General features: G+C 34.3%; 1 protein-coding gene across 2 annotated transcripts; it reads left to right on the top strand.

Moving 5' to 3' along the window:
* The first annotated feature begins 507 nt into the window (after positions 1-507).
* LOC127873510 (uncharacterized) lies at positions 508-12,776 on the top strand. 2 transcript variants are annotated; one of them, XM_052417392.1, is made up of 13 exons: positions 508-664; positions 4,461-4,790; positions 5,560-5,613; positions 6,604-6,936; positions 7,043-7,360; positions 7,795-7,917; positions 8,243-8,452; positions 8,741-8,765; positions 9,078-9,163; positions 9,665-9,724; positions 10,293-10,323; positions 11,011-11,082; positions 11,246-12,776. In XM_052417392.1, the coding sequence occupies exons 1-12, from the start codon at positions 613-615 to the stop codon at positions 11,066-11,068; spliced, it is 1,680 nt and encodes a 559-aa protein (XP_052273352.1). In that variant the 5' UTR covers positions 508-612; the 3' UTR covers positions 11,069-11,082; positions 11,246-12,776. The 2 variants fall into 2 exon arrangements, with proteins under 2 accessions (XP_052273352.1, XP_052273351.1); XM_052417391.1 differs by having other exon boundaries at positions 11,011-11,095.
* The last annotated feature ends 3,131 nt before the right edge of the window (positions 12,777-15,907 follow it).

Raw genomic sequence — 15,907 nt, 5'->3', positions numbered from 1 at the left:
TAGGATTTCTACGTATACGTCCATTTCGACAAACGCGACTCTTTTTAAGTTTTTCCTAGCGTGTTACCACTAGATATATTCTAATTAAAATAAAATTAAATCTATAGCCTAGTTAACAAGTTTTTTTTTCAAACGGTACCGCTTTTAAAACCGAAAGTAGGATTTCTAGACGTATACGTCCATTTCAACAAACGCAATTATTTTTAAGTTTTTAAGCGCAAAAAGACGGATTTCTACCATGTAGCCACCAGATATACTCTAATTGGCAAAGATAAAATATGTTCCTTATTTATGCTTAAATTTACTTTCATTTCAAGGTGTGTGGCTTTAATATCTCAAACAAAGATAGTCGCTGTGATATTTCTTTCCATAAACTTTGTATTATATCATAATGTGTAAATTTATTAATGACGAACTTCACGAACTTGAAGTTCGTCACTCAAACAAATAAAGGGCATTGCGGTTATATTATCCGATTGTTCAGTATTAATTTCCGTTACACAACTGAGTCTTGTTAAGTGAATTCGATCATTATTTGTTTGTGTTGCTTATACTTTTATACAACTGGACGTATGACGAACATTGGCTAAATGATTGTATAATAACTACATCATGGATTATTTATCATACATTTTTCTGAGTATTCAAGCTTTCTGTTTAGCCGGTATGTGTTCTTATTTCCGTAAAAATACAGTATATGCAGTACAGTTACCAAACTTGTTATGCGTAATAATGTGACTTCAAAAATAATTAAATAAGTATATGTGTATCTGTTAATTACATATAGTTTATTATGGCAATTAGTTTAATTACATAAAAGGAACTAATTACTACACTATCAATGAAAATCAATTTCCAACGTACATGTTTATGGACTGGTTTAGCTCTGTTAAATTTGCTTTTATAAATCAAAACGTTATTTTGTACGTTATGTAAGGGAGGACCTCAACGTTATTGCGAAAGTCAAATTAAATTATTACTAAATACTTGTGGAAATAATATTTTTATCGTTTATTCATTTGACATGTTTTCTCATTTACGACCTTTTGATAGATGGTTTTTGTCCGTTCTAACACAAGTAAATCGTTCGACCCTCTTGTTATCAGGTTCGGTCTTGTAGTATTCTGGTTTCGTTTCGTTTGTGCACTTACATCGAGGGTGCAATACCAAGAGTATTTCCGAGAGTCGTTTTCTTCTTATCCTACATGTATACATTGCTATACAGTATAGTTATATATATATATATATATATATATATATATATATATATATATATATATATATATATATATATATATATATATATATATATATATATCCAGTGGCATTGGTGTTTTCTTGTGTTTCTGCTGTTGTAACTTTTTTGTTTGAAAATAACGTTTACAAAGACGTCCACCACAATTATAACATAAGAAATCTGTTCTTTCAGTCATTGTTCTGCTAGGTTGGTAAGCATTTTTTCTCCTTCCATTTTGTCACGTGCATGCATTGTGTTATATTGAGACGGAAGTTATAACGTGTTTCGTGTTTCGTGTGATCCTTCGTGGTTGTCCGAAGCAAACTTGACTCAATCTTCATGTACATGAATTGTTATATAGGGCTACGGAATTTATAAATGTGTTTCATGTTATCCTTCGTGGTTGTCCGAAGCAAACATTACACTACCCTCTTTTCAGCTCTATTGCACAGTTCTTATTCATAAGTATGCCTTTAATGATCTTTAAGTCGACGGTTCGACTAAGTTTTCGCAAAGTTATTTACTTTGCTATCTAAAAATAGAGTAAAATTATGCAAAAGAAATCTATGTTAAAGTCTCCACCAGTGGTCGCATAAGCATAAGCAAGAGTATTCAATCGTGTGAAACCATGGCCTGATGATGTCAAAGATTGACTTGCTTAAAGTGGCCTATATATTTTGAGACTGATCTCAAGCATTATATTTGAGCCGGTGAAGGGAAACTTAACAATCTTCAAGAGATCGAAATGATTAGTAATAGCCTCTTGTGTTTGCGGCCATATTTCTTAATACCACCAGTGGTATTCACTTAAGGATGATGAAATGTATAATCCGTTTTGCTCATTGTTTCAGTATATTTATTCCTAATTTGCACATGCCTCCAACTGTGCTTTTGCCGTACTTATTAGCCTCATTACAGCTCATACACCTTTTTCGATCCATCTTCTGTCTTCATTGTTTGAACATAACTGTTTGGTCGATATACTTTCTGTCAGAAGACCAAGGGTAGGGGGTTAGTATTTAAATAAACGTCTGAAACCAAGCCAAGTTGTTTTTATGGGTATTATTGTTTCCCGATTTCTTTTTTTTTTCCGGATTCCATGATCGTTAATGCCGCTTATTCGTTTTGTTAAGTGCATTATTTTTTTGAACATCTGGATTATAAATACACATAATAGACATATACAAACATACAAATGTCGCGATAATATTCGACGCACATGTTCCAAAGAGCATGCATTCAGAAGTATTCTTAATCAAATAAGTTGTAGACTGTCAAATTACACACACTTAGTATTGAAAGCCATACCTGGAGCTTTCGTCCGTGTACTACGGACTTTATCAACAGAATGAACATCTACTGTTATGAAAAAGTTAACACCGCTAATTGTCGGGATGAGCGATGTTAACGTATGGTCCCAGGTGTGCGAGAGTTGGTAGCGGACCCTGTCCTTGTTTAGCGCCGGTCTTAGTGCACGGATTTAAATAGCCTCCTTGACTCCTCTCTCGAACCAAGATGGCTCACGGTACAGAATCCTAACGTTCTCCATTGTGATTGTGTAGTCCGGTTTACAGTCATGTATATGCCTTGAGACCTCAGATGATGTTGAACTCGGTCTCCTGTGTTCCACGAATCGTGCTTTTAGATTTCTTTCAGTTTCACCAATATAGTCCATTGAACACTGTTCCTTTCTATGGCCATCACATTTGATATGGTAGATAAATCCACAGATGTCTTTCTTGTCTGGTTTGTCCTTAGGGTGAACTAGCAATGTCTTAGAGTTTTATGTGGCTTAAAGGATATGCTGATGTTATGTGTGAAGAAAGGCCCGCTTCAACTGTTCAGCGGTACCTTGAACATATGGAAGGACGACGTTGCCCATAGACTTAGCTTGCCCTAGGTACTCTCTTACTCTCCGTACTGGACTTGGGTTTGCTGGCCTGTTCCCTCCCTTTCTTGAGTGCCCATTCCGGATAGTGGCACTTCTTCAAGGCCTGGCTGACATGCTGCATTTCATTATTCAGGTCCTGTCCTTCTGATATTATTGATTTAGCTCTGCCAAAAAGAGTTCTTACTACTGACAGTTTGTGTTCATTCGGATGGTGGGAGTTGAAATCTAGATATTGGTCTGTATGTGTAGGTTTTCTGTAGTTAGTGACTTTTTAGCCGCCGTCCGGTTTTCTGATAGTATTGGTGTGAAGGAAAGCTAGTAAGCCGTTCTCTCTTATTTCCATCGTGAACTTTATGTCAGGGTCAATGCAGTTGATGTGCTCTGTGAACTCCTCGACATGTTCAACCTTCTGTTTTGTGTGGGTGTCATCGACGAAGCGGAACCACCAGCCTCGCGGGTGTGGGGCTGTGCGGCGCTAAACAAGGTCGGGCGCCGCTACCAAATCTCGCACACCTGGGACCATACGTTAACATCGCTCACCCCGACAATTAGCGGTGTTAACGTTTCCCAACAGTAGATATTCCTTCTGCTGATGAAGTCCGTAGTACACGGACGAAAGCTCCAGGAATGGCTTTCAATACTTAGTGTGAGTAATTTGACAGTCAAAAACTTATTGGATTAATATGGAAACCACACAGTCAAACTTTAATCATGCAGAATTATTCTTAGTTGTTAAAACAATTACAATACGGAGAACATTGTAATTTTAATACTCAATAAAATGAATTGTTATAAATTGATAACAAGTATATTGAAAGTGTATGTGTGTATAATAAAATATAAGGTCTCACAAATGACACGCCTCGCGAGTTAAATATTCCTATATGGTTATAAAATTTATTAAGTTCAGAATACAGAATGACTAACTTAGTCTTCATTCTTCAATATTAAAAGAGGCATTTCCATTAAATTTATATTCTTTTTTGTGGTACTTGAATCCAATGGGCTATAAACCAATGAATTGGTAGTGAAGGCAAACTGGAAATGCATAGTACAAGGAACATACAACGTTTTTAACTAAGATTTATTGGCAATAGTTTATGTTGTGTAAAATACATTATTTGTCACTTACAATGACACACTGTTTTCTCGTTTCTACATACACATAAATTAAATATTACTATAAATCCTTTTTTCAGTGTGCATCTCGCAATCTTGTTCTAAAGTTGTCAAAATGTTGTTATGTCACAGTTGACAAAAAAGAGATTCTGGAACATCCGTTTACCATGTTTTTATTGCAATCATGTAATCGATACGTTCTTGTCCTTATAGCATCAACAGTTACGATACGGGAAAAGGTATTAGGAACAGCTCCAAAACGACATGAGCTGCTGTGTTCCTGGAACTTTAATCGCACTTTTCCAGTCATTTTTAGAAAGAACCAGTCGGGGACTTTCGAAGATATCGTATTCATAACAACTGACTGCAAGCTAAAAGCACAAACAAATCTTAATGGTATAAAGTGTGGCTGCATAGACTCTTATCGTGCTGGATGCAATATAACACAGACGCTGGACAGTGGTGATGCGGAGGAGTGGATGTGTGTAGTTCCTTTCCAAGGCCGGAATAAAAACAGTAATGTTATCAATATAACGTATACAGGTATACAACTATATTCACCTGTGTTGCCTTATATGTTTCTACTACTACTACCACTACTACTACTACTACTACTACTACTACTACTACTACTACTACTACTTCTACTACTACTACTACTACTACTACTACTACTACTACTACTACTACTACTACTACTACTACTATTACTACTACTACTACTACTACTACTACTACTACTACTACTACTACTACTACTACTACTACTACTACTACTACTACTACTACTACTACTACTATTACTACTACTACTACTACTACCACCACTACTACTACTACTACTACTTCTACTACTACTACTACTACTACTACTACTACTACTACTACTACTACTACTACTACTACTACTACTACTACTACTACTACTACTACTACTACTACTACTACTACTACTACTACTACTACTACTACTACTACTACTACTACTACTACTACTACTACTACTACTACTACTACTACTACTACTACTACTACTACTACTACTACTACTACTACTACTACTACTACTACTACTACTACTACTACTACTACTACTACTACTACTACTACTACTACTACTACTATTATTATCATTATTTATACTTTTATACTACGATTGCTACTATTATTCATTGTACGACTTCTGCTAATACTACTAAACATTTAATAGTCTCGTATGCGTAAGCGCATGTCCATATAATGTTTTAAATGGAACTATGAAATCGTATTATACAAAATGTTGTTTTCTTTTACTATGTTTTTCCTTTAAAAGAATTCAGAACGTCGACGCTGCCAGCAAATGGCGGCGGAACAACAACCAAAACACGTGAGTAAAAACCTTTTTGTAAACGAATATTTTTTCATAATAGTATTATTTCACTGTTGTATTAGAAATAGAAAATATATTAAAGAATCCAATCTAAAGATAATATTTGACCAAATGAAGGTTCTGTGTATACAGCTGAAACCATATAAATTTGTTTAACTGTTCATATGGTATGCAAACTAACAGTGAGAATAATTTAAACGTGTATGTAAAAAAAATCAAGTAGAAAAACGAAAATAAAATGAAAATTTAGCACAAGGATATTGAACATATCATTCACCAAACGCGACAGCAATTCTATTGTTTTGTTGTGCTCTGGAAGAACGGACAGTAGCCCTCTTGGCGATTGTTGTGAAGTTTAAGTTGAATTATATATTAGCCTCGCTCGGTTTAAAAGAGGTTTAATGCATGTGCGTAAAGCGTTGTCCCAGATTAGCCTGTGCAGTCCGCTGTTATGGTATTTTTTGTTTAAAGAAAGTATCTTCCTTCAAAAAAATCCAGTTTAGGCCGAAAGTGTCTTACCGTGTTATTGATTTGGGTTAATTGTCCGCCAATACATGTACAACTTATTTATTTTTAGTTATTTGTATTTAATAAATTGAAATATTTCGTACCCAGTGTCTGTCTCAAACATTTAGTATGCCCAACATGTGTATGTTTTGAGCAATTGATAAAGAGTTTTTTCGAAATACCACCAAGTTTTACCGGAAGTGTACATATATTTTTGGATTTATATAAATATTTGAATGTATTCAACATAATATAAATAGTTTAATGTATTCAACACACTAAGATACACACATGTACAATGTATGGATGTTGCTCGTGATAATTTTATCGTTTCGGGCTAGTACAGCTCTGACAAAGTCATATTGCTATCGAATATGGACTCATTAATTTGTTTCTTAATTTTGGTCGCGTCCAAATATGAAACTTTGTTGTACCTGTTATATGGCCTATTTTTATGTTCCTGTTATATGTTGTTCTAAGGTCCGGCGACAGTCACAAGTTTCTACATCAACGATATGCACGAAGAATTTAATGTGACACCCAATGTGACACTCAATGTGACACTCATAGAAACTGGAAATGGAAGTATACATTGTATTGGCGAGGGAAATCCTGCACCTTCGCTCATATTGATAAAACATTCTACAGACGATGAACACAACAAGACGTTATACGCGGTCAATAACAGCACTCATCTTCGTTACGATACTTCTAAATTTGGCAGCCATCATTCTGGGAAATATACTTGTGTATCTTCCAACCGTTTTGGCGAGGATCATAGAACACTTCATTTAATAATTAAACCGTTAGAAGGTATTGGACATGTCATACATTATATAAACATACATGTACATCAACGTGATATAAAATATGTCACTACATACATAATGATAATATTATGTATATTATGTATTTTCAGAAATCGCAAATATCATGCACGGTTCTTCGGTAACATTAACTGAAACAGCTGTTCTCTTAAAATGGACTCTTGATGACAATACATTGTTTCACTTAGTGGCCAACACAACTTGCTATTTAGTGTACAGGACAGGTGAAGAAACAAAATGGATCAACGTTTTAAAAGAGCTCAAAAAGACTGTTACGCTAACGACAATAATGCTGGATCTTGAACTGAACAACCTACGTCCTGATACTCAATATGAAGTTCAACTGATTGCAAGTTTACAGATGGGCAATTACTCAATCGCACCGTCATTTACGTTCAAGACATTGTCGTGTATGTATACCGGTAGCTTTACTGTTTGTGTGCTAAGATTGAGTGGCACATTTTTTGTTTACAACAAGTCACAAATGACAAAATCTCTTACACTGGTTACAGTTCAGCGATGAATATAATATATAAACACACTTTTCGTTGCCAAAGTCTTAGTATGTATTCAAGAGTCATCGTTGATGCAAAAGAAACACACACATTTTATTAACGTTTTGTTGAAATGTAATGAAATATTTTTTCTTCCAAAATTCTGATTGAAAGAAAAATTTCGTTTTCGTTTTACAAAAGTGCTCAATAATATATTGTTGTAGATGTCTTCCAAAAAGTTTATACGATATCATATTTTTTTATTTATTTTTTATATGTTGACCGTTGTTAGTATATTTATGGCGTTCAAACAACATAGTGAACGTGTTAGCCGTTTATATCTGTATTAGTGTCCCAAGCAACGGGAATTGACGTCGTTGTTGCGCCTATCGTCTGTTCGGTTCTTATCATATGCGTTGGCTTTCTACTGCGAGTGTATATGAAAAGGTCACTTCGTAATGAGGCAAAAGTGGGTAAGAATGAATATGCAAAATGGCGATTCACTTGACATAATTGAAACCTTCCATTAGTTAATGAATAGCTCTTTTAATAACATAGAAAATGTTAACGACTTAAAGAAGTGAAATCAAATAACTTTTACTAAATGTATATCTCAGTTGGATAATCAAAGTTCAATTGCGTGAAACGAAAACAATCAATATACCTTTTACCATAAAAAGACTATGCAAACTATTTATAATGAGTTTTGCACTGATTAACTATATATTTTGTAAAATGCTAGTAGCAATACTAAAACAGCTATAGCACTCAACGTACTAATGTTATGTTTGCTTGCAGATATCGATAACATACGTAAAAACGCGCCAGTTTCTCGAAGCACTATGAATGCGGTGGGAAATGCACCCGCATTTATATTATCAGACGACGATGACCATTACGACTGCATTGAGCTGACCAGAACACAGTCATGTATCAATGTACAAGACGATCGCAGTGGTCGTTTTGAATCAGTCCCTCCTCGAGTTATTGGTAGAACAAATTTACATGGTACATGATTAAGATACTTAATATTTATTTTATGACTTCATCATTGAGTATCTTTTGAATATATATCACATGTAAATGCAATATGACGTTTTTTCCGTTGTCTCATTGTTTCGTTATTTTCATGCGTTATGTAAGTCATTAGCAGTAAATAAGAATGAGATAAATACCGGATAGGCAGATACATTTAACGTTTTCAAGTGAATTTTTATATGCTTGTACAATGAAGTTCTTTCAAGCTAACACTAGTTGCCAGTATTACATGATAAACATGCGTGGTTTTCTTTTCAGATGAAATTTGTTTGCAGACTCACACGTATGTCGTTTACCTTGTATACTGTATTGTATTTTGTTCCTAAATGCATATTACGTGCGTGAACAGATTTTTAAGAAAGTCCATGCTAACATTTTATTGCGATTCAATTTTATTGTATATCGATTGTGTTAACGTCATACAAATGTCATCCAATAATTTAACTTCGCAAATTGTTTAATGCAATTCAAATAATCATACTAACCAACAGTATTGTCTAATATTTTGTGCACAGTGTATTTTGAGTATATTAATAATCGATAGTTACAAATAATGTTCCAGTTGTCTAAGTTATTCGCGTCGTTATATTGACAGGGCCAATAAAATCGCGTATGACTTCCTGGATCACACTGGAAACCCGACTGAGGAGCAGTACAACTCTATGGGAGAGATTGTTGAAGGTGACATGGACGAATATATTTTATTACATTACTGGGTGCTGTCGTCGGTTATACTTTGTGTCAAAGAATTACATATTTAATTCTTTGATATCAAAACTTGAATCTCACAAATAGGTCATGTGGTATTGCTGTGCAAAAAAATTGTTGTAGATTTTCTTCATCGTGGTTGTGGTAGTAAACAAAGTAGAAGCAGTGTTATAACAACTACCATTACTAGTAGTTGTATACGTTGTAGAAGTAGGATTTGTTATACATGCTGTAGCAGTAGCATTAGCCTAAGCCGTATTACTAGTACGTTAAGTCGTTGTATATTAAACGTCATTGTTGTGGAACTGATAGCGTGTTAGGGGTTCTTAATAGTAATGTTGACTTAAGCAGATTATGTGATATATAGAAAACAATCAAAAACTGCTATAAAATAAACTAATTAATTTGAACGCTTTTCGATAACTATATGCTTTAATAAGGTTGTTTTCCTTTATGTTTTCCCATATTTTACAGATAGCTGTAGTTCGGACACAGATTCGATAATCTCCGACAGTTGTTTACAGTACTTGACAGGTCAGTTTTTTACCATTTTTGCTCAGTGTTAGATACAAGTACTTCAATTACACACAAAGATAAATTGATAATCTTTACGTATTATCTATGCTTGTATTACATGGTCAAATATTCAAATGCGTTAAGGTGTTTTAAATTATGCTTAAGCGTTTTTTTATGTGTCTTTTCATGAAAAAAATGTTATTTTTGAACGTTATTTTATATCAAATGTGTTTATATGATGTAGTGAAACTTCATGTATATTAGTTCAATTGCCACGTAAGACTTAAGTGTATTGAGACGCCCGAAATCTCGGAAGAGTCAGTACTGTGTGTCTGTGTTAAGAAATTGAGAACTCTGGCTCAGCTAGGATCGCACCGGTCTCAATTCAAACACCACATCTCCTACGCCTTCGCGTCTACAGTTATTCGTTGTGAAAAAAAAACAAGAAAATTCATAATACTGGATAAGTAATATAAGTAGTTCAATAATTACACAAGCAGATATTCATTATTTGCCACTCTGTATTTGTTTGCAAAATAGAAAAGCTTATTAAATTCACTTTACCAAAATAAATGTTATGTTTTAGTGATTGGCAACCTGCCGATTCCACCAGAAAGGTAATTTACTTTAAGTAATTATTCATAATAAGCAATTGTCCACACTTTTCTTTCTATTAAGCAAATTGTTGCATGATTACAATAGGTTATTCAATAGGAGGATGTGTTTGGGTTAAGGCGGTGGAGGGGAGCTGCTAGATGGTCAGTTGTTCAACGTCATATTGTAGTTTCCGCTAAATAACGAAAGGAATGGAACTATTTTAAAACAGATGACACATAGATATTTTATATCAATGATTCGATTGAAATTACATGTATAATCAAAGTGGGCTGTTTTAAGTTCAGTTCTGCCGTTTAAAGCAAGAGATTGGTTACGGCTCAAGGACTCGAGAACTTATTGCTTGATCTCCCTTGGGATTTAATTTGTGACGAATAGGGTACCATTAAGGTAATATAGAAAGAAAATTAATAACATTTGAACTATTTACATGATACTTTATTCTTCAATTATTCTTATCCAGACCTTGCTTAGAGTTTTATATTTGATGATTGTGAGCCAATCTACCATTTCTTAAATATAATATAAAAACGAATAATGTTTCTGCGTCTTCGCTTTATAATGGATAAAAACAAATTTAGCGTTCGAACCGTTTTAATTTTAAAGATGTTCCTTTTTTTCGTAATTCATAAAAGAGACGTTTTGCTCTTAATGATTGAATTGAAATCGTGTTACCTTTGTTATACCAGTGTCTGTACCAGTGCATATGATGATGTTGCGAACACTACGCGACCTCCACTTTCATAGGAAACACGGCCCCTGTAAATAACTTGTGTATGTTGTTTAACGTGTGTATGTCTTTATAAATGGCAGAAATGGTTGGTTTTTATTAGCGCGTGTATTTGTGTTCATTTAATTTATTAGTTTTGAAATGTGTTTAATTATTATGCGCTCTCATCTCAGTCACAATGCTTTCGTTTCCAGATCTTTGCCTTACTACGTCCTCTACCGACTGACAATACGAGACCTTGAATGTGAAGAGAACCAACAGAGACCTGCTAGGGACGTGTATGATATGGATGGATAGGTTTTGAGCATGATCCATGCAAGGACGCAGTACGAACCTGGTATTTACCGCATTTATACCTAATATGGATGCAGTGCGGATTTGAGGAGCGTGGCGCTGACGTGTGCACTTCAGGTCGCGCTCTCGCTGTGTTGTGTGTACGCTTGAACTGCTTTCTTATCAGCTAAACCCGTCTACGTCGTGTAACCATAAGACTTTAACAATAATGTAGCTAAATCGTCTTAAGTTCTGAAAGGTCTTAACCACACTCAGAAATGTTTACTGCATAATTTCTTGGTCTGATTCAGATTTTACTACATAAGCACGACTTCCATACAATGTGGTTGTAGATAGGTTAAATAGTTTTGCAGAACGATACCTTCACAAATCATGTTTAAAATAATGAATGAACAAGATGCCGTTTTCTTTGAGACGACAACAGATCATGGTAGAAATAAATCGCAACTGTTGTGCATTAAAGAGACACAGGCGGAGATAACCAAGAGTTTGCTTGGCTCCAAGTTGGCTCAATTTGAACATGTTTTCTCTTGCGTTTTTCACTGTTGCGTTTTTTGTTGTTGTTTTTTTTGTTTGTTGTTGTTAAGGTAAAGGGGCTTGCTGAGAATTAGGAGATGAGGCGGGGCATCATGTATTTACATTCCGACTTTTAATATAAGAAGTCGACTTATACCGGACATATTGTTGAATTACGAAGTTTACTATTTCCGTCAACGAGGTAATCAAGGGTTGTTTCCCAGCACACCTTTTAAATTGAATTTCAGACTCGTGAAAGGTGTGACATACATTACATTATTTCAGAAGTTTTCAGATGTTTAGTTTGTATTAAAAACTGTTCGATTGTGTGTTCTTGAGCTTCGGAAAGTGGGGGGGAGACGGGAAGCCGTAGTTCAAGAATACGAAATCAGAAATGCGTCGTTTTTATTGTAATGTTTCTCAGAAGATAAAATAATATGAACATGCATCTTTTTAAAATAGTATTAGTGTATGCATACTTGTGTTATAGCGTAGTCTACATTGTGTTTGCGCTTGTTTAACAAGGATCTTGGAAAAATGTTCGGTTCGCACTTTTTCACTCGTACAGTTATACAAATAATTGTAAATTGTCACGTTTTAAAGTTTAGCTTTTCACATTATAAAATGATGGTTCGTATTCTATTTTACATTAATCGAACACCATTTGTAGACATATAAACTATAATTGTGATTATGATACATATGTTATAATTAAATATGTTGAACAAATCTTTGAACGTGTATCTAAAATACACAACGTAGTTATAACATGCCTGCGTATGTAAAGTAGTTATGTAATGAGATGATATTGCAAATGAATAGAAAATAGTATGCAGATATTTCATTGACATCTTGAACCAAACAAATGTTTTCCCGAAGTAGAGGAAGCCTTTCTACTATTCCACTTTATAACAGACGATCAATAAATATTTATCTTATGTGATAAATAAATAATTAAAAGCTTTTGAGTTCGTGCAGTAAATGAACATGATCAGCTTAAATCACGAATCTCACATATCTCTACACAAGCACATAGCATCGTCATTGTTAGGCTTTGCCTGATCCGATTACGTAGTGTCAATTCATTCCTATCAGAAACGAAATCTACAAATAAGTACACACATGATGAAAATGCTGAAAACAATGCAATGTTCGATCACAAGTTAGAATGCGGAATTAAGAGAAACAACCTAATAATAAGATAATCAAAGTACACATGGATTTGATTGCATTATGTCATTATTTTAAGAGGGCTATCTTTACAAACTAAAACATTATCTAGGCATAACAATCAACAATATACTAGCTAAAGCCTAAAATATATTCACAAATTATCTCCATTCGCCTCCCAGAAAAAAGAAAATGATGCTAAAAAATCAGTGTTGGTATCAAAAAGGTACACTCACTACTGATTGCACGATGACGGTTGGACTAGCTTCCTTGAAGTTCGAACATTGACAGTAAGTTTTGGAATTCAAGTTCTGTTTATAATCATTAGACAAAACATATTTAAATGATTGTTCTATCAGTTAATATAACAATTAAACACTTCATTCATAATCTTGTGTATGGGATAGTGTAATGGTTGAGTAAATGATAATATAAACAAAAGCACTTTGTTTACATTATAAAATTACAGATAATAAACAAGTTAATGAATTACTGCAGGGCCTTACATTAGGAACAATGACCCTCTTGTTTACATGGTATATTTGTTCATGACTTACACATGTTAATATCAATCTTTGCATTAGCTTCATTGAGGTTACACTTTTGAATGTACCTGATTAATGAATCCTTATGTAAAATACTAGATCTGATATACTGCTTCATGTAAATAGCCTTCTCATGAGACGTTGTTAAAATGAACATTTACCACTTGCATGTGTCTGAACAGTGGTTTTGCGACACGTTCTTAGTCCCCAGTGTCATATGCATTGCTTTTACTAACACACATTCCCTACTTAAATGTACCACTCAATCATTTGACTGACACATAAACCCCAATTGAACTTTTAATGTTTGGCTAATGAACGAAAGTCAAAACCTTTTTCTTGAAAAAAAAACAAAAAACGTTGACCTCAGGCAATATTGCACATGCATCTTTCACATCATATTCAATGGTCCACTATTCAATGAATAGTGTAATAGTTACCACCAGTTCATTGATTCTGAAAAGGGTGTTTTTTATTTATATATTTCATGTTTTTGGTGTTCTAATTGGCTTGTAGTGTAACATCTGCATTCAGCTGAAAATGTATTACAGCTATGCATACATACAGGGAGTATATCTTGACATTAGTGTTTCCAACATGTGTACTTTAACAGGAAAGGTTGACAGATTTAAGATTTTTGAAAAAGTCATTTAGGCATTTATATCTTTACTGCATACATTCAAACCCACATACATGTACTTGCATTTCAAAGTCTTATCATGAAACACCAGATGGCTTGCTAAGACACAAACCTTAACCCTTAAAATCAAAACAAAAAGTGATTTGCTTACCAGATTAATTGCAATAATGGTTATGAATATTTATTGCATTGTAAATCTAGCCAAAGATTTTGCATTACTTTAAAGAGTATTTTTTTCCCACCTGACCCTACTGAAATTACATTAAAACAACTTGTTTGTTAAGTTTACCATGCTGTGCAGCAGTTTTTTATAAAAATTTCCGGGTAGTTAATAGTCTGTCGTTATCATTAGTTCATTTTACTTTCAATATATTATGTACGAACCATTTTGATGGCATTAATTAGTGTGACATTACAAAGTTTATACACACACACACACACACACACACATACACACACACACAAATGCACACACACACACACACACACACACACACACACACACACACACACACACACACACACGAACCGGTTCAACATGTAATATAGGCATTAATTTGTAATTTAAAAATGCAATCATAAAAGATGTAAGATGTGGAACATACCACTTTAGCTTGTAGATGTAATCACTCTTACTGGCCGCTTCCGCCGTTTCTTCTATACTGCCTAAAGCTTTCTATGGCATCATTAACATTGTCATATATATCGAACTTTATACGTTCATCTGCAACAGTTTTCCCATAGACCGCCCCATTAGAGTACCACGCACTGTCGATATTTGGATGTAGTAGAAGCCTGTTGATAAGCCCCTGGGTGGGTTTTGTGACGTCATCCACCAGCCTGTACCCGTTGCTTTTCATTGGAGCCCTTTTTACGCATGATGGCAGATTTCACAGAGTTATTGCGTAGTTTGATTATCACTGGGCAGATCTGCCCCTTCTTGGTTGGAATACGGTGCATGGCCACTACATCTATTGGCTGTAGGTCGACCTCTGTGTTGTGCTTTAGGATTTCACTGACAGTTTTTGACAGTGAAGTTTCGTTTTCCTCTTTATAATCTGGAATATTTAGGATTTTTATGTTGCTTTTTCTGGATAACTGCTCGTTGTAATTAGCTTTTTTATGTGCGGTTTTGCTTATTTCGTTGGTTTTGTCAATTTGTTCTTGCAGTGCTTTTTGTTGATTTCAATGATGTTTTCAAATTGTTTTATTTTTTCTATGAGGTTTTTATAATCAAAATCAATGCTGTCAATTTTGGCTTGCATTTCCTTTACTTTTTCATTGATTACTTTTTCATTTTTTTTATTTGTGTTTTCTTCAAGTTTTTTTATGAGATTTGTCACAGTGTTTGTTATTAGCATTTTAACTTCATCTTTTTTGTCATTCTTTTGAGATCCTCCCTTAAGTTGGAGATGCCTTCAGTCATGGCTTGAAGTTGTATATTTATTGAGTTAAGTTCCTCCATGCTTGAGTTACTATTGTCAGGCTTTGTCTGTGGTTTTGTTCCCGTGAAGTTTAATTTTTGCTGTTTTTTTGTATCGTTGCTCATTGTTCAAATTGTTACAGTACAGTTACCGTACAGTTATTTTCTTCCCTGGGGTGTCAAAGTAAATAATTAGCAATCACTTATCACTAGCTATAGTACTTTTGTCCTTTATAATCATTTCTACACCTTGATGTTCAGGGATTTC

The sequence above is a fragment of the Dreissena polymorpha genome, chromosome 3 (assembly GCF_020536995.1).
Source record: "Dreissena polymorpha isolate Duluth1 chromosome 3, UMN_Dpol_1.0, whole genome shotgun sequence".
Taxonomy (NCBI): domain Eukaryota; kingdom Metazoa; phylum Mollusca; class Bivalvia; order Myida; family Dreissenidae; genus Dreissena; species Dreissena polymorpha.
Note: the sequence above shows the minus strand (reverse complement) of the source record. Positions and strands in the feature narration are given on the sequence as shown.